Source organism: Myotis yumanensis, unplaced genomic scaffold (assembly GCF_028538775.1).
Source record: "Myotis yumanensis isolate MYYU_CA2020_CCGP unplaced genomic scaffold, mMyoYum1.0.hap1 SCAF_1, whole genome shotgun sequence".
Classification (NCBI taxonomy): Eukaryota; Metazoa; Chordata; class Mammalia; order Chiroptera; family Vespertilionidae; genus Myotis; species Myotis yumanensis.
The window spans coordinates 52,525,606-52,548,927 of record NW_027223752.1 but is presented as its reverse complement, the minus strand read 5'-3'; the positions used below and the strand labels follow the sequence as shown (position 1 = coordinate 52,548,927).

The following is a 23,322-nucleotide window of genomic DNA, read 5'->3' as shown; positions in this document are numbered from 1 at the left end:
ACCCCAATAATTCTATAGCTCCAAAGAGAGAATCAATAATTAGGATTATCTTAATTTCTATAAATATGTAGTGATCAGGCTTAATAAATCAAGATGTTAATTCACTATACATGAAAGCAAGAAAAATTTAGAAATTTATTAACAAAACTTAAGTCTGATAAAAATCTTAGAAAGCTTTTATTTGGAAGCTCTAACATCATGACTTTCTTTAGTGATTCCTTACAGAAAACTATGAAGTGGACAAACTTTATTCCACTGTAAGTTACTGACAGCTGACAGTTAGGGAATCAGAATTGTCACTTCCCAAGTTTCTTCTTCGTTTCTTCACCCTGTTAGTTACCTGCTGGGCCTGTGAGAATGAGGGAGCTGCTGCAGGTACCATTACATTTCTTCCAGCTTCTGCCAGCTGTCCATGCCTGCCAGCACCCCACAAGTAGACATCACATTTACCTCCCAGGTGCCAGTCCTAGAAAAACACAATCATCTGTACCAAATATGTGCCAGTCTCTATGGCAGACATCAGGGCTCAAACACACAAGCATTTAGAATGAGAAGATTTACTGAGAAAAACCATATAATTGTCTTCATCTTTACTGACCTCAGGTCTGGAAGTTGCCCAAGACATAATTTGTTCATCCATGCCATTAATCCATTTACTGTTATCCTGCAAGGCAGAGCAAACATTAGGATCAATCTTGCTTATCTGTTTTTAACTAACAACTAAGTGTTGTTGTAATAACTAAGTCTTCTTTCCAAAAAAGAACTTAGTAATATTATGAGAAATGAAGAGCAATTTTATAATTACACCAAACTTGATGTTTTGCATTGTTAATATTTCCCTTTATTATAAACACTTTCACTATCAATTATATCACTATCACAATTGCCTTGGAAATTCAAAGCTAACTTCTGAGCACCTGCAGATACAAAGTCATGTGCAAGAGTCACTGACCCTGTGAACTTTCTGTATAGCTTTGGGCAGGTCACTTCATTTTGCTGGACTTGTTTCAGTTTCCTCATCTATAAAATGACAGTTTCTACAGCAAGATACTCTTAGGTAACATCAGAATGCTCTTCCACAATTCTTATTTAATGGTAATTAAAAACATGATTAAAGTGCCAAATAATCTGAATCCATATGTGGAATAAATCTCATAAGATGACCAGGAAAAGATGCTAAAATATATACATAATGGGGCAAAAGTAGGTTTACAGTTGTGAATATGCAAAACACAATTTATTCTTGTATTATTATTTATTAATTACTATATTATTTTCCATACAAACAACTGCAAACCTATTTTTGCTCTACCCTGTACAAATAAAATATATACTAGCAATGCACTTATGGACTTAGAAAAAGGGGGGAAGAGGGAGATATGCGACTATATCTTTGAGAACCAGCATGTTTACAAGAGCTCCACAGTTCTCCTATCACCATAGAGGCCTGTCATCAGATTGAAAGATACTATCTAAAAGCAAAATATTTTAAATTTATCTAAGGGTATGCTTCTAGCTACTCAAGTTAGCAAATACTTACTGAGGGTCTGCTATTTGCTAAACACCCATGATACAATTGCAGCTGCAAATAACAGCAGTTCACCTTATACTTACCATTAGTAATACAAGTTCATCCTCTGGAACAGGCTCTAGATCTGGAACAGTAAAAGATTCTGGGAACTGTGCTCCGTTGGTCAAGGCTTCAGCAGCTTTTATGGTGGTTGAGAAACACTCTAACCAGGCCCACTCATTCGGATTCCAGGATGCAGGGTCAGGGAGACAGTTCTGGTGGTGTGGTGGCACTGGAGGGTTACACAACAGCTGATCCAGATGAAGTCCCACAGCAAGGGAGGCCAGACACTGCATGTAGGGACTGTGAACAAGCTGATCGCCACAAACCACATGAGGCTAAGAGAAAGTGCAAGGACATTATGTTGAAGAGCCTTTCCGAAATATTCTAAATTAACCTAGTGAACGCCGAAAGCCTGTAATTTATTCTTTAAGTTTATTGTTTTTTTAACTTTTTACTTTGAAATAATTTTAGATATAAAGAGTTGCAGAGATAGTACAGAAAACTCTTCACACAACTTCCTCTAATGTTAACATCTTACATAACTATAGTGCAGTTATCAAAACTAAGAAATAAACATTGGTACAATAACTAAACAACACAATTTTATTTGTTTTTTCCCCCACTAATGCCCCTTTTCTGCTCCAGAATCCAATTCAGGATATCTCATTGTATTTAGTATATTTTCATTAATTTTTCTTAAGTTTTAAAAAAAGAAGACTGGTAACAACTGAACCATAGTGACCTGCTCCCTGTCACAACTGCTCCTTTACCCAAGGGAAGCCTGGTAGCCAAGAAAATTCTTCGTTCATGGCTCTCCCTGGTCCTAGCAGAACAACTCTGTAAGAGCTAAGGGATTCAGAATAGAAAACCTGGGCAAATACATCAGTGAAATAATATTAATGTAGCTTGACAAAAAACAAACAATAAAAACAACCCCTAAACACAAAACAACCAAACCCAACAAGCTTTACCTAGGAGGCAGCACAGTGACTAGTAAGGCCTGAAAGACAGGTCACACAGGCTCAAATTCTATAATTCCTCATTCTAGTATTTAATGACCCTATTTAATAGTTTAACCTTAGCTCTTCCACACAACTTTCCACGAGGTCCACCTGTTAAGTAGAAAGGATGGTCACTCTGACACCCACACTTACTCCCACCTCCCAACTTTGGGATGGCAAAACCACATAAAAATAGGCATATGGGTTAAAAAAGGGAAGATGATACTCTGAGGCACAGGTATTTTAAAAAGTTTTGGAGTGAAAAAATAATCTGAAGAATGATATAAGCACAACACAAATTTAAGGATCACTTTAAAACTTTACTCTCACTTAAATAAAGTAGGAGTAGCCGAAACCGGTTTGGCTCAGTGGATAGAGCGTCGGCCTGCGGACTGAAAGGTCCCAGGTTCGATTCCGGTCAAGGGCATGTACCTGGGTTGCGGGCACATCCCCGGTAGGAGATGTGCAGGAGGCGGCTGATCGATGTTTCTCTCTCATCGATGTTTCTGACTCTCTATCTCTCTCCCTTCCTCTCTGTAAAAAATCAATAAAATATAAAAAAAAAAAAATAATAAAGTAGGAGTAGACTTAGGCTTATTAACAACTGTTTTAGGCACGACTTAGCTTCATTTGAGTCTGCCAAAATAGCCCCATGTATTTTCCTCAGATCTCATGCTCTTAAGGGATAAATTCAAAGCTATAATTCAAATTCCAAAGCACCAGGCATCTGTAAATGTCAGAATGAGTGTAATTGCTCACCTTTTCATAGGCATACTGTTCCTGCAGCATCATGGGAAGCCGCTCCAGAAATGCTCTCATGCAGGGAGCCATATTTAGTCCCAGGACACCCTGCTGTTTCAGGGCTGTCCTGCAGGTTGCTAACACATGATTGGCAGCAGCCCATTCTGTCGTACAATTCACGACCAAAACATCCTGATGGGAAATAAATCATGCCACATGACTTGTTTTAATAAGAGAAAATTCCATTACCATTCACATCTGAGAAAGTTCATTTCAATAACTGCATTAAATACATTTGCTTTTTGGACATTTTATGCTGTACTTCCAATGCCTATGAACTTTGAAATATCCTAAATTTTGTCTAAAAACAGGTGAATAATAAATAACCATAAAATTTGTGAACTACCTTGGATTAGCTGATTCTTCTTAAAGAGATAACAGCAATTATTTGCTATACATAGGACTTGTAAGACAAGGCATTTAGTGTAATTTAAAAGTCTGACATGACCACAGGGTACTAGAGGAAGTAGTACTCTGCCTGCTGAGGGACATATCTGCAAAAGAAGCAACACATTCTAACTGTGGCTCTATAGTTTATTATACACAAGCCACTACTGCCTAGGGTCTGATTCTATATTTGACTTTAGTAGGACTATTCATGCAGGTTTACAGCTCTACTTTAATATCATTTAACCACATAAAGTATAAACCAAAGCAGCACATTGGTTCTATTCATTAAGGGTGTAAAAGGCAATACTGTAGGTAATAATGTCATATCATAGAATTACTTCACAGCAGAGGGCTAGTATTTTTCTTCATAGAATATTAAATTTGGAAGACAAAATATATTGTGTATACTTGAGTTAAAAATCTTTGGGATGGTTCTTCTTTTAGAGAATGTTCTTTTAAGAAAGTCTGCTGCTTTCTAAAAAAATGGCAGAAAGCTAAAATCCACAAATAATTTCCAATGGAAATAAAGCCGTTCAATAATTAAACATTTCAGTGATGTCTAGGGTATAGTAGAATGAGTGCTAGGTTATATACTGGGAGACCTGGGTTCTAGTTTTCTTTCCGCCATTAAATAACTGCAAGAAAAAATCCCTTTGAATATCAGTTTTCTCCTCTGTAAAGTGTGATGTTTGACTATGATTTCTAAGATACCTTATAGGCTGATACCCTATGATTTGATATAATTGCAAGTTACCTTTGATCTGTTTGAACAAGCAGCAACCCCAACATCTGGAATCCATACTGTGGCCTGAATAGCTCCAGAGCCTATCACAACAGTTTGCAAGACAGAGCCATCCTAAAATTAAATGTATTTATCAATACACATTACTTAATCTTAGTTATTTATATTTTAAATTTATACTTCACATTCACAAAAACATTCTAAAATCTGCACTTCCGCTAAATTTGGTAATGTCTCATTATATACCTTCTACCCAATTTTCTAGAGCCTAGATCACTTTCAATAAGAAAAATTAAAAGAGTGGAGGATTCTGAAAGAAGTTTCACCAGTATTCAAGATATTTATTATACAAAATATTCCTAGAATTGGTTGGGTTAATTTTCATCATATGGGAGTTAATGTAAAAACATTTAAGAGAAAAATAACATCTGTACTCTTACCCTTAAAGACCAAATGTTCATGAGGCCACCTAGTCCACCAGACACCAGGGCCAACCCATCTGAACTGAAGGCAACTGTCCGGACAGGGGTGATGTGTCCCCGTAGCTGATAAACACATTTGGCTCCAGCTGGTTTCCTATATCCATCCTGCAATTCATTTTTATTTTTAACATATATTGAAAGCAAAATAATTTATAGATTCAAGATTTACAATTCATTCTTTGAAATTTTATATTTCAGTGTAACATTAGGGAGGAGGGAAAGACAACTCTCAGAAGGATTAGCCTGAATGAGGAAATAATAAAACACTAACCTGGTTCTCCTTTGCTGAGGTGAGTTTCATCCTTTTGATACACTTCTAAGCTGTTTCCTAACTTTTCAAACTGGCAGACGTTTCTACATTTCTAAATTCTAATTATCCCTCAGAGGTAGGAAAATTCTAACTTTTACTTCTTAATGAATGTTTTAATTTTTAACATGAGCTTTATGTAATTTTCATTTTTAGCATCTAACATTTATGAATTGTACATGCTGGCTCTATACAAACAGGCCCCTCTTTTTGTTGCAGATGGTTCTCTCACATGGTGTCTAATTTGGTGTTTGTTCTGCAGGTTTTAGAAGTGTGATAGGTAAGGCGTGTCTAAATACTATCTACCACAAACAGCAAACTAGATTTATCTTTAGTGCTTTCACCCCCACCTTTGAGATATCTTCCTCTCATTAATAAGCTACCTATCCATCCTTCCCTACCCATTTCTCCCTGCCCTTAAGGTTCCTCTTCCTTCTAGCTATGATAGAGTATAATATCAGAAGTACTCATTTATCCAAAGATGACATAAAACCTATTTCTTCCAGGGGTGTTTGTGTCATGAACAAAATAAAGAGAAACAAAGGTTGCAAACTGTTAGCTCAGGGATGCAATTTGATTGGCCGCCCGGTGTTTTAAAGAATTTTAAGTCAGGCATCAAAATGTGTAATATTGGGAGATTTTATTTAAAACACTGGATTTTGGGCTTCTATTAAAAAAATTAGACAATTTGGTAACAATAGGCTCTTATTTCTTCAGGGTAACAAACAGCTTTGTAGCAACTGTGCCCATTAAATGAAGCATGTGCACTTCTGTTTTTTTGTGTGTGTTTTTTAACCCTCTCCACACCTTCCAATTCCCAGCTTCAGGAATTTTTTATTTGCCTAGAATGGCCTTGTAAGCATATATTTGAATTCATAACCTCTGTTTAAGATAAAAGGAATTGCTCTTCATAGATGGAATTCTGATATCAGTAGGAGATACTTTATTTTTTTAAAATATATTTTATTGATTTTTTACAGAGAGGAAGGGACAGGGATAGAGAGGTAGAAACATCAATGAGAAAGAAATATTGATCAGCTGCCTCCTGCACACCTCCTACTGGGGATGTGCCTGCAACCAAGGTACATGCCCTTGACTGGAATTGAACCTGGGACCTTTCAGTCCACAGGCCGACACTCTATCCCCTGAGCCAAACCAGTTAGGGCAGTAGGAGATACTTTAGATAAGGTGTGCTCCCATGGTGTTCCTATTTCACTGTACCAAAGACTTAATTTAGGATTCATCTATCTGTGGTATCGATTATATCCATTATCATAAATGACCATCACTCAATATTTATTGAATATATCATCTTAACAAGTAATAAGATGTCTATGACTTACAAAAAAGTAATCCAATTCAGAGAGCACATAAGTATGACTATTATTTACATTTCCTTAATGGTTCTTGTCCTTTGATAATTTATACTATCTATGGTTTCAGATAAGGTCTTAAAAAACACCAGAATGTTTACCTGGCAATTTGATTCCTGGTCCCACCATCCTTCTGAAGTAGCCACACTGGTTTGTGTGGTATCTTGTGGAATACGCCAAACACACACTAAGCCACTCTGACAGCCACTGAAAATAATGACCACATAAAACCAAAACATGTCAATATGCAGAAGTAAAAATATTTTCAAATATCAACTGATAGAACTACTACAGTATTATTTATAGTGGGCATGCTATAATACAACTAGGTTCGATATTCTAACATCATCACACCCAGATAAGTAGATCACATACCAAGTTTCAAATTCTTTATTTCTCTATGGTGATCTTACGATGTTACACATTTTAAGATTAACACCTGACAATAAACTTTGAGACTACAGAGAAACCACATGTAATGCAAGTAACAATTTATATTAACATAAAAATTAAGACAGATGTACACATACACACACACACACACATTTACAACATACGTAGCCATCAGTAAATGCAACTTGGATCCTTTCCCTGGGAGGCTGCACCAAGCGATGCCATTTACAATAGATGGATGGCAGAGTGAATGTAGACAGCACCAGCATCCTGAAATAGGCCCCCAGAGTTTCACATTTTCTTCTTTGGCACACGTCATAAGAATATGACCTGTTGGGTCCCACTTCATACTAACAAGAGTATCCTTAAAACAGTAAGGGGAGAAAAATTATATTAATACTTCCTTTACAAATATATTAAACTCAATATTTATGACCCATTCTAGCACTTATTTGGAAATCAACATTATATGCATATCAGATACTGTTATATGGTTTCCAATCACTAGACCCAACTCACCCTTTAATAAAGTCTGCATCCTATTATTTGCTGTAGTCAATGCTCAATAAATATTGGTTAAATAAATTCTGACTTAGAAGGAATGTTACCCCTCATTAGTATTTTTAAGTTATCTTTATTGACATTAACTTTGAAAAAGAAGAAACTTTAAAAAAAATGTACCCCTCATACCAAAATAGCAAATACTTATGAGAATCATGTTTTGTGTTTATATGGTTGTTATCATTGTGCTCTCTCTCTCTCTTTTTTTTTTTTAACACTCCTTCACAACTTCAAACTCCTGGCTTCATGCATTTATGTTACTTGCCTAGCTGGCCTGTAAACATCTGAACTGGCAACCTTAGTTTACGGTAAAGGAATCATTCCTCATAGATGGAATTTCTCCTATTAGAGGGAGGTACTTTGACGGGATATTCCTAGCATGTTCCTATTTCACTGCTTTGGTTTTACTTCTCTCTTGGCTTGATGGTTTTCTTACATAGACTTTTTCATGTATATACCATGGTTTACAGATTTTGTGTAACTACAGAATTTTTTTGTTTTACATTAAAAGCCTGCTTACTGTTTTTTAAAAAATGTTTTTATTGATTTTTTTTCAAGGAAGAAAGGAAGAGGGAGAGAGAGATAGAAACATTGATCAGAAAGAAACATCAACTGGCTGTTCCCTGCACGCCCTACTGGGGATTGAGCTAGCAACCCAGGCATGTGCCCTGACCAAGAATCGAACGGGTGACCTCTTGGTGCATGGGGCGACATGCAATCCACTGAGCCACGCCAGCTGGGCTAACAATAAATATTAAATCATAAGTGACTGATGTAAAAATTTTTAAAAAGAAATTAGTATCAAAGAACACTACAGTAAGAAACACAAAAAAATAACCATCTGGCAAAGATGCTTTACCTTATGTGCATCGATTAGAACAATGCCTCCTTTCTCAAGTGGCTCCTTTGTCCCCAATAATAATTTTCCATCAAAATATCCCACTGCAAATGGTCTGTCTTCACTGAACCAAGCAATGCAAGTTACGGACACTAACATGATAAGAATAATAGAAAAAGAAAATAAAAGAGAGTGATTCATTTGTCATTATCTAACTTAAAAAGACAAAAGACTCCGCAAAAATATATCTTCCTGCAAAATTGTAAGTAGGTTTCCAGACATCTCTGTAATGAATTTAGATAAAATATAGGCTTATTGCAAGGATTCCATGTAACCCACTTCACAAGTGTTATTTACAAGTGACAAGGACTACTTCATTTAAAATATATACAGGGCGTCCCCAAAAATGTATATACATTTTAACAGCTGATAGCTCAATTGATGTTTCTTTCTTTTCAGATTTAATCCATTGGAATTAATAATGGTATTCAAAATGTGTATACATTTTGGGGGCCATCCTGTATATGTATTTTAGTATTTTGATTATAGTTTACATTCAGTATTATTATGTATTAGTTTCAAGTGTATGGAATACCTCATTTTTTAAATCTTCCATTATTTTCAGGTGGTTATTGAAAAAGACAGGTATTGAATTCCCATGCTGATTTTAAGTGATTGTACCAGGTTCTTTCCTTTTGGACATGAACTGAGAAGTGAAATAGCCAAAGTCATAGATAGAAAATTCCTTGTCCCTTCTTTTGCTTAATATACCCTTCTCAACATGTTTCCACATTCTATCAAGCAGATTCTATTCCAACAAGGCATACTCATATTTGCTTCTTTAAGTATATATAACACTGGATAGCTTCAGAAAAAAGTAAAAAACAGTATTTATTTGTGAGTAGAATGGGGACATGGGAACTAAGCAGATGAAAGAAAAACTTTTTGTTGTATACCTTTTTAAGTTTAAAAAATTTTAAACCCTATAAATGTATTTAAAAAATACTTTAAAAAATCCCCGAATTGTTCTATTCTGTAAACAGAGTACCACTGAAAAGTAGGGCTGTGAACTTTGAAAGAGCCCACTGCTGCAAACAACTAACAAAAACTATCTAGTAATACCTATGTACCCAAAGGGAACAAAGTGAGAAAATAAATGAAAGTAGACTTTCTACTATCTCTTAAAAGACTAGGAACTACCCTCTCCTCTTCTTTCCCCCAGTTCCTCAGTTTCACTCATTTGTTAACAATTTCATCTCTACCAATGATTATCTCTTTTTTCTTGGGCATTCCTAACTTTCAAAGAAGACTTAGAGACTGTCATAAGTGTTCAGATACACAAAAGATGAATGACTAATATAACACTATTAGATCTCTTTTGGCAGAGACGTGTGGTATGGGTTGGAAGGGAAGTGTCTTTCAACTTAGTGACTAATTAAAATAAAACACCAATTGGACAATTCATAAAACAAAGCCAAAAGTAATATTCACTCAGCATTTTTAAAAGCAAGTTCCAAAAAAACCCCACACAGTTTATTTGATTAGGGAAAATCACTTTCCCAACTAGACACAAATCTGGTCATTTACCATCCTTTCGATAGCAATGCTCCAATTCTTGACGGTGCATGGTGGACACATCAACAACTTCAATCAGTCCTAGAGATCCATCCATCCGCCCCACCAACAATAATTCTGGAGACTCTCCTGACCAGGCTGTAGCTGGACCCTCCTCTGGCCAAGCCAGGGAAGAAACCCAATGAGGCTGAATGTCTACTAATCCTTTTCCTCCTAAAGAGAAAGAAAATGTTAACTGCTTGTTACTTAATTCTTAAAAACAGTAACAAGAACAAAAATAAATGCTACTTAATTCTAACATAGCTCAAAGCAGTACCCATTTTCAAAATAGCCTACCAATGAATATTAGACAAGATCCTTCATTTATATAAGACCTAGATTAAGACATTAATAGGCTTTTCTAGAACTATAAATGGAACAAGAATGGTAACTTTGTAGAAAAAAGAGTAAAGGAAAATAGTGTACAAATGTTAATCACTTATGTCCTTCCCTAATAATTTTTAAAAAACAAATTAACATAAGAAATTCACCTACAATAAGGCTAGCTAGTCCTTCACATATGTGAAATAGAATAGCCTTTCCTCAAATGTGCAAAAATGAACAAAATACGGATAAGCTCAAGATTACATTATTTTGTTGTTGTTTGGGATTACATTATTTATTTTTACTTTCAAGAGAGGTATTATTAAAAATTGACAAGAATTTTTACCAGTGAAAGACATAATTAATAAAAACATTTTTAAGTGTTTTAAAAGAATACATAGCTGAAAAGTCAGTGACCACTACTCCTCAAATCCTACTCTGAATATTTAGTGGTACATGAAAAGAATTTTTAGTTTACAGCTACTGGATTAGTTGAAACTCCAAGAAAGGAAAATCAGGAAATGAACACTTCCTCTTTAATTTAAACCACATTATACAAAGATTTTCACAGTTGATTAACAGACTGTGAGTTTCACGGTGAAGGGAAGCCACTGCTTGGACTCAACAGTGCCTTTAGTATTTACATGACTTACCATTAACTTGCCAGATATTCACCATCTTTTCCAAAGCGCCAGCTAGATATTTGCCACTGATACTCCAGGAAACAGGCAAAAAACTTGGATCACTGGGTGATCCCAGGCTTTCCTCAGCATCCCCTTCCCTAGAAAATAATAGACAAGTATGAAATTTTAATCCCCATCATCCAAAAGTAAACTAAACCTCGAATCTTAAAGTAAGGGCTTTATGTAGACCTCAGTACATAATAGCAGAGTCTTAACATTTCAAAAACTTGGCCAGCAGTATTTGACAATCACATATTCTAGTGTTTGTCATAATGTCAAAAAAAGAATTATAAAAGAGTGATGCTTACATCATACACCATTTAATATATAACATCATTTGTCAATAAAGACATTCTGATTTTGTATGGGTTGTAAATGGTTTCTATTCAAAACACACTGAGTCTTGTTTGCCTGATCTCTAGGTAAATTCACAGAAAAGAAACACCTACTATAGCTAGCTACATTCTACTACAAAAGAAATATCATTACTCTAATTCCTAAATAATCCTTAAAGAATGATGGAATATTAGCCTACTGTTTTACAGAAATGAACATTTATTTGCAAGATAATAGATTTTGATTTAATTCTGAGTAATTCCAGATATTGGTAGTTAATAATTTTACTTGCCAAATACTATCCTATATAATAAAAGCATACTAACATGCTAAGTGTCCGGTCATCTGGTCGTCCATTCAACCAATCAAAACGTAACATGCTAATGATATGCTAAGGCCGCTCAACCGCTCATATGACGTGCACTGATCACCAAGGGGCAGGCAGTCGACCGGTCAACCAGTCGCTATGACGTGCACTGACCACCAGGGGGAAGACGCTCCAACCAGTAGGTGAGCTTGCTGCCGGGGTCCGGCCGATTGGGACTGAGATGGGCCGGACATGTCCTGGAGCCGTCCCGTGGTCCCTCCCCAGATGGCCAACCTCCCACGCCCTGATTGTGCACCAGTGGGGGTCCCTCGGCCTGGCCTGCGCCTTCTCGCAATCTGGGACCCCTCAGGGGATGTCAGAGAGCCGGTTTTGGCCCAATCCCGCAGGCCAGGCCGAGGGTACCCCATTGGTGCATGAATTCGTGCACCAGGCCTCTAGTTCTGAATATTTAAAAACACACATTGGGGATACAGTAAGACTATTCTAAAAAAAAACTGCAAAAAATTTTAGTGACAGTTTGATTACATTAACACAACCAAAATACAGCATGCTTAGAATTCTCTTACTTTAGATGTTGCACAAGAAAGGTCACGTTAGCACTCACAATCTGTTGAACACACAGGTCTGTTGCAGTGAATACTGCTTCTTGGTAACATTCCACACCCGGATGGTGCCATCATTACCACTTGTAGCCAAGAGTCCTTTTTTATTACACCAAACACACGTCATTACCTAGAAAAGGTGAAAAGGTCCAGCAATATTTGAGCAAGTTTTAATTCAAATGATTCTGTCATTTGAAAAAGTTCTATCAAATTAAGAAATAAATCTATCATGAAATTGTAAAAGAAAGTATCTATGTTATAATGCAATAGGCATGGTCTCGTTCTTTTCTAATTTGCTTATGAATACACACCTATTTAAAGTATAGCTTTAAAGTACTATGCACCAAATCATTTGTTATCTGAAACCTGTTGAAATCTTTACTAAACATGTTTATTTAATTTAAAAACATGTTTATTTAATTCAATAAAGTATAAATACTGCAACATATTTGTATGTTTTATAAAATAACACATATTAAGAAGTGATTTCTTAAAATATATATTTTTATTGATTTCAGAGAGGAAGGGAGGAGAGAGAGATAAAAACATCAATGATGAGAGAGAATCATTGATCCGTGCCCTCCTGCACGCCCTGTACTGGGGATTGAGCCTACACCCAGGCATGTGCCCTGACTGGGAATTGAACCAGAACCTCCTGGTACACAGGTCGATTCTCAATAACTGAACCACACCAGCCAGGCAATAAGTGATTTTAAAATTAGTGAACAGAAGCCAGTCTTCATTTCCTAAACTGCCCTTGTCACTGCTCAAAGGCCCAGTGAGGCCAATGTCTTTTCCTCTTGCATGTATAAGCCTTCATCTTTTATGAGGCTATTTCTTTGGTTTTCTTCTTATCCACCATCTGATTTTCCTGTTTGTATAATATTATATCAAACCAACATACAGAGAGAGTTGGTAACTACCAGCTAAATACTGATAATTTTGTGTGTGGGGTACGGGGGTGGGGGAGGGGGGGAGAGATGTAAACTTTGAGCTCTTTGAGAAGGGCAGAAACTATTTTATCTTACATAAAGCAATCAGCACACTTGGGATTCAAAATACATACTCTGTTCTGATGAGCCTCCAACTTGATAAAGGAACATTTTCTGAGATCTCCTCCCATATCAGCAAGTGTTTGTGGAGTAGTTTGGTTGTCACGGTCGTGTGCAGCAAGAGTGCGCACAAGCTGTTGAGCAGCCCATTGCCTATGCTGTGAGGACAGCCTGGAGGACAGGCAGCAAGCTGCCAGGGCATTAGCCAGCTCCAGAGGGCCTACAGCAGAAGGATCATAGGAAGGATGGACATACAATTGAGCAGTTAAACCTGCTTAAACAAAACAATGAAATGATACCCGGTGAGAGCTGGTGGTGGTGAACAAACAAAAATGGGTTAACCCATATCTTTTAATAACTAGCACTTTTGCAAGCAATCATTTCACTAACTTATGCATACAAGAAATAATAAACATTTATCTCATCAAACTCTGTAAGAAATCTGATTCACTGCAAATGTACATTTATATTCATCAATCAATAAATAGTCTTTACTCTAAAGACACACAGACTAAGAATGCAGCAAAAATAATTTTAAGGCCAGGGCAAAGGCAGCATGCCCTAAAAAAAAAGAATTTGGCCTTTGCTGCTCAAAAGTGACCTTAACAGAGTCAAGGGACTGGACTGAGATCCTAAGGCCCATCTCTCTTGACCACATGGTCTTGATAAAAAGAAAGGTAGACAGCAGTGATTAAGTACTCCTTTCAAAGCGTTATTGTCCTAAGACAGAGAAAAACAGTACTGCCATTATCTAAATTTTATTAAGAAAACCTATCAGGGTTATTATCTATGGCAGTGATTTTTCAACCAGTGTGTCACGACACACTGGTGTGCTGCAAGAATTTTTATAACATGCAATACCTGACTATTTAGTCAGGGGCACTGACCTCTTTTCCCTTAGATAGTCAAATAAAAAGAATGACAACAGCCCACACAATAGCTGTTCCATGTGAATGAATCAAAATTATATCTATTATTTTTGTCAGATCAGCAAAAAACATATTTTTTGGTGTGCCACAGAATTTTAGTAATTAGTTGATGTATGCCATAAGATGAAAAAGGTTGAAAATCACTGATCTATGTTGACTCAAACCATAATCTAATAAAAATAATCTAATCAAACAAGTCTAATTTGGTATGCTTTCTAGTATTTATTTTCATGCACATTGAAAAAGTATTCATGTACTTTTATGATCTAAACTTAAGTATACATGTTATGTAATTCACCATATAGAGCAATGAAAAACACATTTTTAAAAAACATTAATCAAACTGATTAGATCATACAAATCAATTAGAAGATTGCATAAATTAAATGGTATGAAAGTTACCTTTCTTTTCAACTTCTGACTTATCATAGTTAGGTCTCAGCTTGGCCCCCTTGTCTGCTAGTAATGCCACAAGGGCCTGAGTTACAACAAAGTTTGGGGAGGTCACAAGCTTATTTTCTTCAGCAATTCCTCGGAGAAAGCTGGGTAGAAACTTTCGCTGAATTGGGTCATCAACTGTAGTTAGATTTACACCTGTTGCAGCAGAAATCAAGTTCTGAAGAGGCAATTGGAACAAATAGGTTTAATTTTTACATATAATTTTGGAACAAAGATTTTATCTCAAAAGGCTCTTTTAGAATCGGTTAGAAATAAGCAATGCAACTGGAAAAGCATTGGAAACTAGCTTACCTGTGTACACAACTGCACTAGGAGTTTTGCAGCACTAGGTGTGTTTGATGCCAGACATCCCACTGCTGTGCTCAGATAGGCCAGGCAAGAGATGGGTTTGTTGGCTTTGCTGTGCCCACCTCGTGAGCGTTCTGTGGTGCTTCCCATGGCAGAAGGGCTGGTGGAGAGGCCAGCTCTCCCTGCTGCAGCCAAGCACATTAATCGAACCAGCGTTCGGATATCTGTAAGCCCCAGAGATTCAAGACCAGCAGCCAGGCTACAACTGGAACCACTGTCAGGAAAGAAAAACACTTCAGATGGATAAAGATAAAAGTTTTCTTAAGGGATTGTTTGGAGCCCTGCATATCATCCATAGTACAAAAAACAAAATTAAAGGCATGCTGCACTATCACTAATCATACATTTCCTAAGAGATGTCCAAAAATATTATGTACGCTAGAAACTGTTACTGAAACTTAAAAAAAATACATTGATGTATACTTGAAGAATAACTGAACTGCTAAAGTATAACATACAGGAATGTTCACAAATCATGAATTTTCACAAACTGAACAAACCCAAGCAACTTCCAGATCAAGAAGAGAACATTGCCAGGTCCTCAGAAGCATACTTGGGCCCTTCTCAGTCACTGGGCCTTCTAAAGTAACCACTATCCTCACTTTTAAAGCCATAAATCAGTCGGACCTGTTTTTGAACTTTGTATAACTAAAATAATAAAGTATTCTTTTGTGTCTGGCTTCTTTTGTTCAACACTACTTGTAACAGACTCATCCATGTTGTTGCATCTCAACAGTGGTTATTCATTTTCATTGACGTATAAATAAAATGTACCGCAATTAATTTATCCATACAGATGGTAATCAGGTGATTTCCAGCACAGTGCTATTATGATAGTGCTGCTGTGTTTGCTCTTGCTTATGTCTTTGGTGTACATATGTCAGCATTTCTGTTGGATGTATACCCACAAGTGAATGTCTGGGTCATGGAATATGTTAATATTCACTTTCAGTTGGTACTGTACCATCAGACAGTTTTCCAAAGTAGATGTACCAATTTATTTCCTCACCAGCAGTGTATGAGAGCGTTAAGTGTTCCACATCCACATGCTCACCTTGTTCCCTCAGTGTTTTAAATTTTAGTCAGTCTGGTGGGTATGTAGTAAGTATCTCATTGGTTTTCATTTCTCTGAAAACTAACTAATGAGGTTAAACAATTCATCTTTCAGGTTCATTGGCCATTTGGAGGTCCTCTTTTTATTACTTGGTATTTTGCCCATTTTGGGGGGTAAGTCTTCTTCTTATTGATTTATAAGAATTCTTTATATATTCTGTTGGTTATATGCATTGCTAATATCTTCTCCCATTTAGCGACTTTTTTTAAAACTTTCTGACTTAATGACTTTTGCCGAACAGAAGTTCTTTTTTAATGCAGTCCAATATATCAATCTTTTTCTTTATGGTGAATGTCTTTTGTGACTTGCTTAAGAAATCTCTGCCTGTCCCAAAATCAAGAATAAGTTCTTCCTATGTTACCTTATAGAAATATTATTGATTTACATTTTACATTTAGATGGAAGAGTCACTTGGAAATATTTGTTTTATAGTGTGAGTAAACCATCTGACTTAGCCCAGGTTATTGAAAAGACCATCCTTTCCTCATTGCTCTGCAGTATAAACACTGTCATAAATCAGTCCATAAATCAAGTGTTTATATATGTGGGTCAGATTCTGAACTCTTCTCTAGCACTGCCCAAATTGTCTATTCTTAAGCCAATACCACGTAGTCTTATCTAAATTTTATTTTGAGTTTTTTTCAGGGTCCTTCTATCTTCAATGACAGTTAAATACCCTCGCTTAACCATTTCTTAAATGGATGACTTACAGGTACTCTTGGCTCTGTTCCCTTTTTGAACATTATACTCCATAGTATGAACATGGCAAGTCTTCATGATGGAATCTGCAGGTTGACTTAGCTACACAGTTGATTAATTCTGCAGAAAAACTCATTTGATCTTTTATTTCTGCCTTGTACCAAATGGATCAACAGTCTGAGTTTCCCATTTCAGATAATAAAATGTTTGCAGTTGACTCAGTTACTATAATGGCATTATTTTCTACCTAAGAAGTGCCAAGTATTAACTGAATTACTGAATGAATAAATAGCAATGATGACTATGTCCAACTTGTGTCATTTAATAGTAGATATTAAGTTTCTAAAAATTCTATCTCATTCTCACAACAATACCAGACTCCAGTCTAACATATTCTTGAAGCTAACTTAGCATAACTTGACACAAACTAACACCTACCTTACTGAGAGAAGAGACAGCGCTCTCATGACCATGGTTCTGGACAGAAGTACCTGAGCAGCAGCAGTCACTCTCCTTAAAGCCACCACTCGGTCGTGAGGGTTTGCTAAGGCAGCTGCCTGCTCACCTAATGTTATTCTCCCAGAGGAACTCTTTTCTACAGAGCCATGGCAACCTGAAAAACAAGATTTTGTTTAGTTCTCAACATGGTAAGGAAAAAGTATCTGGACTACTGCAAATTTTTTAGGTTCCAGGCTGCAAGGAAATACAGAAAACCAAAGTGTTTTGCTCATCTGGAACTTTGTTAATCAAAAAAGTCCTTGGGCCAAAACCGGTTTGGCTCAGTGGATAGAGCGTCGGCCTGTGGACTGAAGGGTCCCGGGTTCGATTCTGGTCAAGGGCATGTACCTGGGTTGCGGGCACATCCCCACCCCATGGGAGATGTGCAGGAGGCAGCTGGTCGATGTTTCTCTCCCATCGATGTTTCTAACTATCTATCTCTCTCCCTTCCTCTCTGTAAAAAATCAATAAAATATATTTAAAAAAAAAAAAAAAGTCCTTGGGAGAAATAGATATTTCTAAGTCAGTAATCTATTCTATATAATAAAGAGGTAATATGCAAATTGACCATCACTTCAACACACAAGATGGCCGCCCCCATGTGGTCAAAGATGGCCACCACAAGATGGCCGGCAGGGGAGGACAATTAGGGGCAATCGGGCTGGCAAGGGAGGGCAGTTAAAGGCGGCCAGGCCAGCAGGGGAGGGCAGTGGGGGCAACCAGGCCTGCAGGGGAGGGCAATTGGGGAGGACCAGGCTGGCAGGGGAGAACAGTTAGGGGCAATCGGGCCAGCAGGGGAGCAGTTAGGCATCGATCAGGCTGGCAGGGGAGTGGTTAGGGGGTGATCAGGCTGGCAAGCAGAAGCGGTTAGGGGAAATCAGGCAGGCAGGAAGGCGAGTGGTTGGGAGCCAGCAGTCCTGGATCTCAGATTGGAGAGGGTGCAGGCTGGGCTGAGGGACACCCCTCCATGCACGAATTTCAAGCACCAGGCCTCTAGTATACATATATATGAATGACCAGTCGACCAGTAGCTATGACGCGCTCTGACCACCAAGGGGCAGATGCTAAATGCAGGAGCTGCCCCCTGGTGGTCAGTGTGCTCCCACAGCCAACCTCCCGCAGCCAGCTAACCTCCCCTGGTCCCTCCCCCCGTGGCCGGCTGGCCAACGACTCACGGCTCTCCCCCTAGCCAGCAGGCCCTGATTGGGACTGGACGAGACAGCCCCGATCAGACCTGATCGCTGGCAAGGCCTAGGGGCCCCACCTGTGCACAAATTTGTGCACCAGGCCTTTAGTCTATTGTAAAAGAAACATGCTTCTTAAAATATTTTGGTTTTATTTATTTTGCTCATGTATCACATCTACTGATATTAACAAATACAGAAAAGACATGGTTTTAAAAGCATGCTTTTTACACATAAAGGGTCATCAATACTGTCCCAATTCTTTATTTTGTATTCCCTATAGCAAAGTTACCACACCATCGCACCTAAATAAAAAAAGTTGGCAAAATAGTTTCTAATCAGTTCCAGGATTCTCTTATCACAGAGTTTTTTTAAAAATCTTATATTTTATCAATTTTTTAACACTTCACTATTTCATAAAAACCATAAACATCAAACCTTAATATTGTATTATACCTTCAAAATATGTTAAAACAACTGGCTCAAAATACTTGATGGGGTGAGAAAATGTTGAATCCTTATTCTTCTTCTTATTTACCTTTACTGTCTTATTATTTATCTAAAAAATAAATAAATATGGACTCTATGAAATCCATGCCAACTAGCATGTCAATTTACCTATTTGCATCAGAGTCTCTTCCATACTGTTGGTGGCTGTAACCATTGCTACTGATGCTCCCAATGGATCACTGTCAGGGAATTGAACTGGTTCTGGTACAATACGTCGATCGTTTAAACCAAGTGGTCCAGCAAGTAATTCAAATTCTTCTTCACCTGTTAGCTTTTCATCTTCATCAACATCCAACATGTCCCAGTCTTCTGGAATTTAAATAAACATATGTATAGTATGTGAATACAAACATGATATGACTCTGCTGGCAATTGTTATTGTAAGATATGTCTAAGATGCAGATGAACTAAAAGTCCAGTGCCCACAAAATGAACTATGGCACCGTCTTCTGGTGAGCTGACAAACTGCTCTCTTAAGGTATAGGGAGACTAGATGGGAAAGGCAGTCAAAGCAGTCAAATCCATTTACTTTTTTTTTTCTTAATTCTTTATTGTTAAAAGTATTACATACGTCTCCTTTTTTCCCCATTGACTTCTCCCCAGCCAAGGCAATAGCAAATGTTACAGCTGGTAATGAAGGTTTCAACTAATAAAAAATATTGTTATAGGATCAACAAAGAGTTTTAACCCTGTCCATAATCATTAGGAAATGAATTGTTTCAAGTAAATGAATGCTCTAGATAAACTGATGCTTGCTTCAATTTATTTTTTTTTACTTTCCTCAACAAGGATATTGAACATGTATATACACTTCTTCTACTTTGAAAACAAAATGCCACACAGAAATTCATATTTTGTGGTAAAACTAGTATTTCAACCAGGTTCTTTTCCTTTAACTTTTTAAAACTAGGGCTGATGCTATCAAACTATCTTGAGCTTTTTAGGGACAATTTAAGTTAACATGTACATAAATACAAACACATGAAGGTAAATTTTAGTAACCAGATGTTAAGCAGAAGGTATACATAAAAATATATGTAAAATAAAGAAGCTCTCAAAACAACTACCTTCATATACACTGTCCTGCTTGCCAATTAGATCTGGAGCTTGTCCCTTGTACCTGCACCAAATACGAAGAACAGTGTGTTTTTACATAAAACAGTTAGTACCCAAAAATGCAAATTAAGTCATTAGAACATTTTAAAAGGTCATTAATAAAGCAACACAAAATAAAGAAGTGTATTTCATGTTAGGGGCTAATGTAATAAAAACCATTGAGATATATATATATATATATATATATATATATATATATATATATATATCCTAACCAGTTTGGCTCAGTGGATAGAGTGTCGGCCTGCAGACTGAAAGGTCCCAGGTTCGATTCTGGTCAAGGGCATGTACGGGCACATCTCCAGTAGGAGGTGTGCAGGAGGCAGCTGATCGATGTTTCTCTCTCATTGATGTTTCTAACTCTCTATCCCTCTCCCTTCCTCTCTGTAAAAAATCAATAAAATATATTTTTAAAAAACCATTGATATATAGGTAGTACACACTTACTTACAAAATCAATGACTATTTCAATAATTACTGGGGATGTTTCTGGGTCACCTACAACTTTTTAAATCAAAACCTCTTCCAGAATACATTATAGATTTTAATAGTCAAAAACCCTACTCACTAAAGGTTAATTGCTATTCAAGGATATAAAGAGATAATATTTTCATGGAGGCTCATTTAATCTAAACAATCTATTTTTTCATGAAGGAAAAGATCTTAAGATATCCAAAATATGGTGAAAAACATCAATGAAAAAAATTGTTTTTGTGATTAACCACTATGCTTTATGTTCAATTTGTAAGCTTCCAAAAGGTTAAGGCAAGGATTCTACCCACAATTTGTCAACAAGTCAAAGGTAACACGAACGCCAGTGAAGGACTTGCTGATAAACCACTGTTCCTGGACTACAGGTCCCCAGCTCTGACAGGAACATGAATTCTTCAACCTCCTCCATCCTTCCTGCTCCCAATCCAGCAATCACAGGACTTTAGGAAATGTTAAAAAGTAACTCCTAACATGAAAAAAGCTACTATTCCCGTGTCTTTAATGAGAGAGACTATCATTCAGGGGGACTGGATCTCCACACAATTTCAAGGTACCTTTCAGAACTTGTGGTCTTGGACTTGGTCTTCAGGGCTAAGTACTTTTCCCTGCAGCTGCCACAGAGCAGGTAGTATGGATTTCCACTCCCACATTCACCACCAAACCAGCCATCAACATAGGAGCCATTGCTGCGGTAGCCCTGGCGGTTTGCACTGCGCCCACAGCCTGGGTGATTTCTCTTCATGTGCTGATTGAAGCTGACAACACTGCATTCACACAGTTCACACACCACCACTTCTTCCCTGTCTTCAGACTCACAAACATGCTGCACAAATGATTACATATCAAATTATTAGTCAATTTAACATAAAATTAAGAAGAGGTCAACAGATTATTGATATTAAATTAACTATTTTATTTACTTATGCTGGAATATTTGCATTATGTTCATTAATGCTATATAAGAAATTTCTTTCAAATCCAAATTCACATCATACAATCTTAAAGTGTTATTTTTGCCATTCCTCTCTCTAATAAAAGTAACTGACTATCCTACTGAAAAGAGAGTTAATAAAAATGACCATCTGCCCCAGCTCAAATGATTTTTAAATCCCTCTAATGAAAATTACTTTCTTTAATCTAGTCATAACATGCATATCTATTTTCTGAATTTCTAAGAAGTTATTAGGATTCATTTATCTTATTAACCTAACATGGTAGATCAGCGGTTCTCAACCTGTGGGTCGTGACCCCTTTGGGGGTCGAATGACCCTTTCACAGGGGTCGCCTAAGACCATCAGAAAACACATATATAATTACATATTGTTTTTCTGATTAATCACTATGCTTTAATTATGTTCAATTTGTAACAATGAAAATACATCCTGCATATCAGATATTTACATTATGATTCATAACAGTAGCAAAATTACAGTTATGAAGTAGCAACAAAAATAATTTTATGGTTGGGGGTCACCACAACATGAGGAACTGTATTAAAGGGTCGCAGCATTAGGAAGGTTGAGAATCACTGTGGTAAATGCTCTTTCCTGTAGGACTTACACCTGTGAACTTTTCTATTTCACTGCTATAAAAGCATAATGCTAAATAACGTAAACATACAAACCCACCACGTACCCTGACCCTGGATAGAGGTATTTATAAGATCTAGGTGGCACTGGTTCCTAGAATGAGGCATTAACAGTGATTAAATGAAACCTGAAGGAGAAGAGCATGCATTCAGATAGCAAGGTGAAAACAGCAGCCATGTTATATACCCAGCAGTCAACTGAGACCTGATGCCTGTTTTGTAATCTATCTTTGATATTAAAATCAAATATTACCATAATACAGCTCTATTCATCTAGTCTAGAGAGAGAAGCAATAAAATCGCACAGAAAGAGCAAAAAGATAGACTTTTTCTTATTAGTTTGCAAGTATGAAAGTAACCTTAACCATTAGAGCCCCAAACTTTAGGATGAGATGTAAAACTTTTCAGTGTTACAACTCTAGGCAAGGCTGTTATTAGTAAGCTGCATAAACAAGAGGGCAGGAAAATAAGTCAGAGCAGCCCCCGCTGCAGTCACACACACCCAGGTAGGCCAATCCAGTACCTCTGGGATCCACATTCCCAGAATATCATTTTCACTGGTCAGGTCTTGTCCAAACATTGCTTCCATTGCTTCATCATCAAGATCAATTTCCAATTCCTCATCTAAATTAAAGTCATACAATGCCCCTGGGTCTTGCTGCAAAGATATTCCTTCTCTCCGACTTTGATTCCTGTGGGCCTGCACAGAGCGGTATAACCCCGCTCAGAACAAAACAAAAAAGGTATTTTATTTGCATGTATAAAATAATTCTGAATATTGCGCCAATTCTTAATTGCCATGCATGCAGGTGAGAGCCTATCTCAGCTGACTTATTGGATTCCAGACTGTAAACATAAAATTATACCTATCAATTTTGCTTCCTCTTCTGTAAAATGAGGACAACAGCGCTCACACCTGGCAGGGCTCTTGATAGGTTTAAATAAGATAATCCGTGTAAAATACTTCATGACGTTTGTTAAATAA

The 23,322-nt window shown here is 37.1% G+C and overlaps 1 protein-coding gene across 11 annotated transcripts in view; it reads right to left on the bottom strand.

Annotated features, from left to right (window-relative positions):
- HERC1 (HECT and RLD domain containing E3 ubiquitin protein ligase family member 1) overlaps positions 1-23,322 on the bottom strand; it is a 190,046-nt gene that overhangs the window by 30,653 nt on the left and 136,071 nt on the right. For 6 of the 11 annotated variants that reach the window (XM_070421306.1, XM_070421321.1, XM_070421309.1 and 3 more), the window contains exons 44-63: positions 22,840-23,060; positions 21,304-21,572; positions 20,209-20,261; positions 19,250-19,450; positions 17,388-17,562; positions 15,080-15,350; positions 14,732-14,945; positions 13,415-13,671; positions 12,351-12,478; positions 11,053-11,180; positions 10,049-10,249; positions 8,483-8,613; positions 7,227-7,426; positions 6,771-6,876; positions 4,948-5,094; positions 4,520-4,621; positions 3,334-3,507; positions 1,615-1,908; positions 599-664; positions 341-466 (exon numbers count right to left, since the gene is read on the bottom strand). In XM_070421306.1, the coding sequence (XP_070277407.1) occupies positions 341-466; positions 599-664; positions 1,615-1,908; positions 3,334-3,507; positions 4,520-4,621; positions 4,948-5,094; positions 6,771-6,876; positions 7,227-7,426; positions 8,483-8,613; positions 10,049-10,249; positions 11,053-11,180; positions 12,351-12,478; positions 13,415-13,671; positions 14,732-14,945; positions 15,080-15,350; positions 17,388-17,562; positions 19,250-19,450; positions 20,209-20,261; positions 21,304-21,572; positions 22,840-23,060 (3,464 nt within the window). The remainder of the gene's footprint in view (positions 1-340; positions 467-598; positions 665-1,614; positions 1,909-3,333; positions 3,508-4,519; positions 4,622-4,947; positions 5,095-6,770; positions 6,877-7,226; positions 7,427-8,482; positions 8,614-10,048; positions 10,250-11,052; positions 11,181-12,350; positions 12,479-13,414; positions 13,672-14,731; positions 14,946-15,079; positions 15,351-17,387; positions 17,563-19,249; positions 19,451-20,208; positions 20,262-21,303; positions 21,573-22,839; positions 23,061-23,322) is intronic. The other 5 variants (XM_070421324.1, XM_070421333.1, XM_070421318.1 and 2 more) reach the window with 3 other exon arrangements.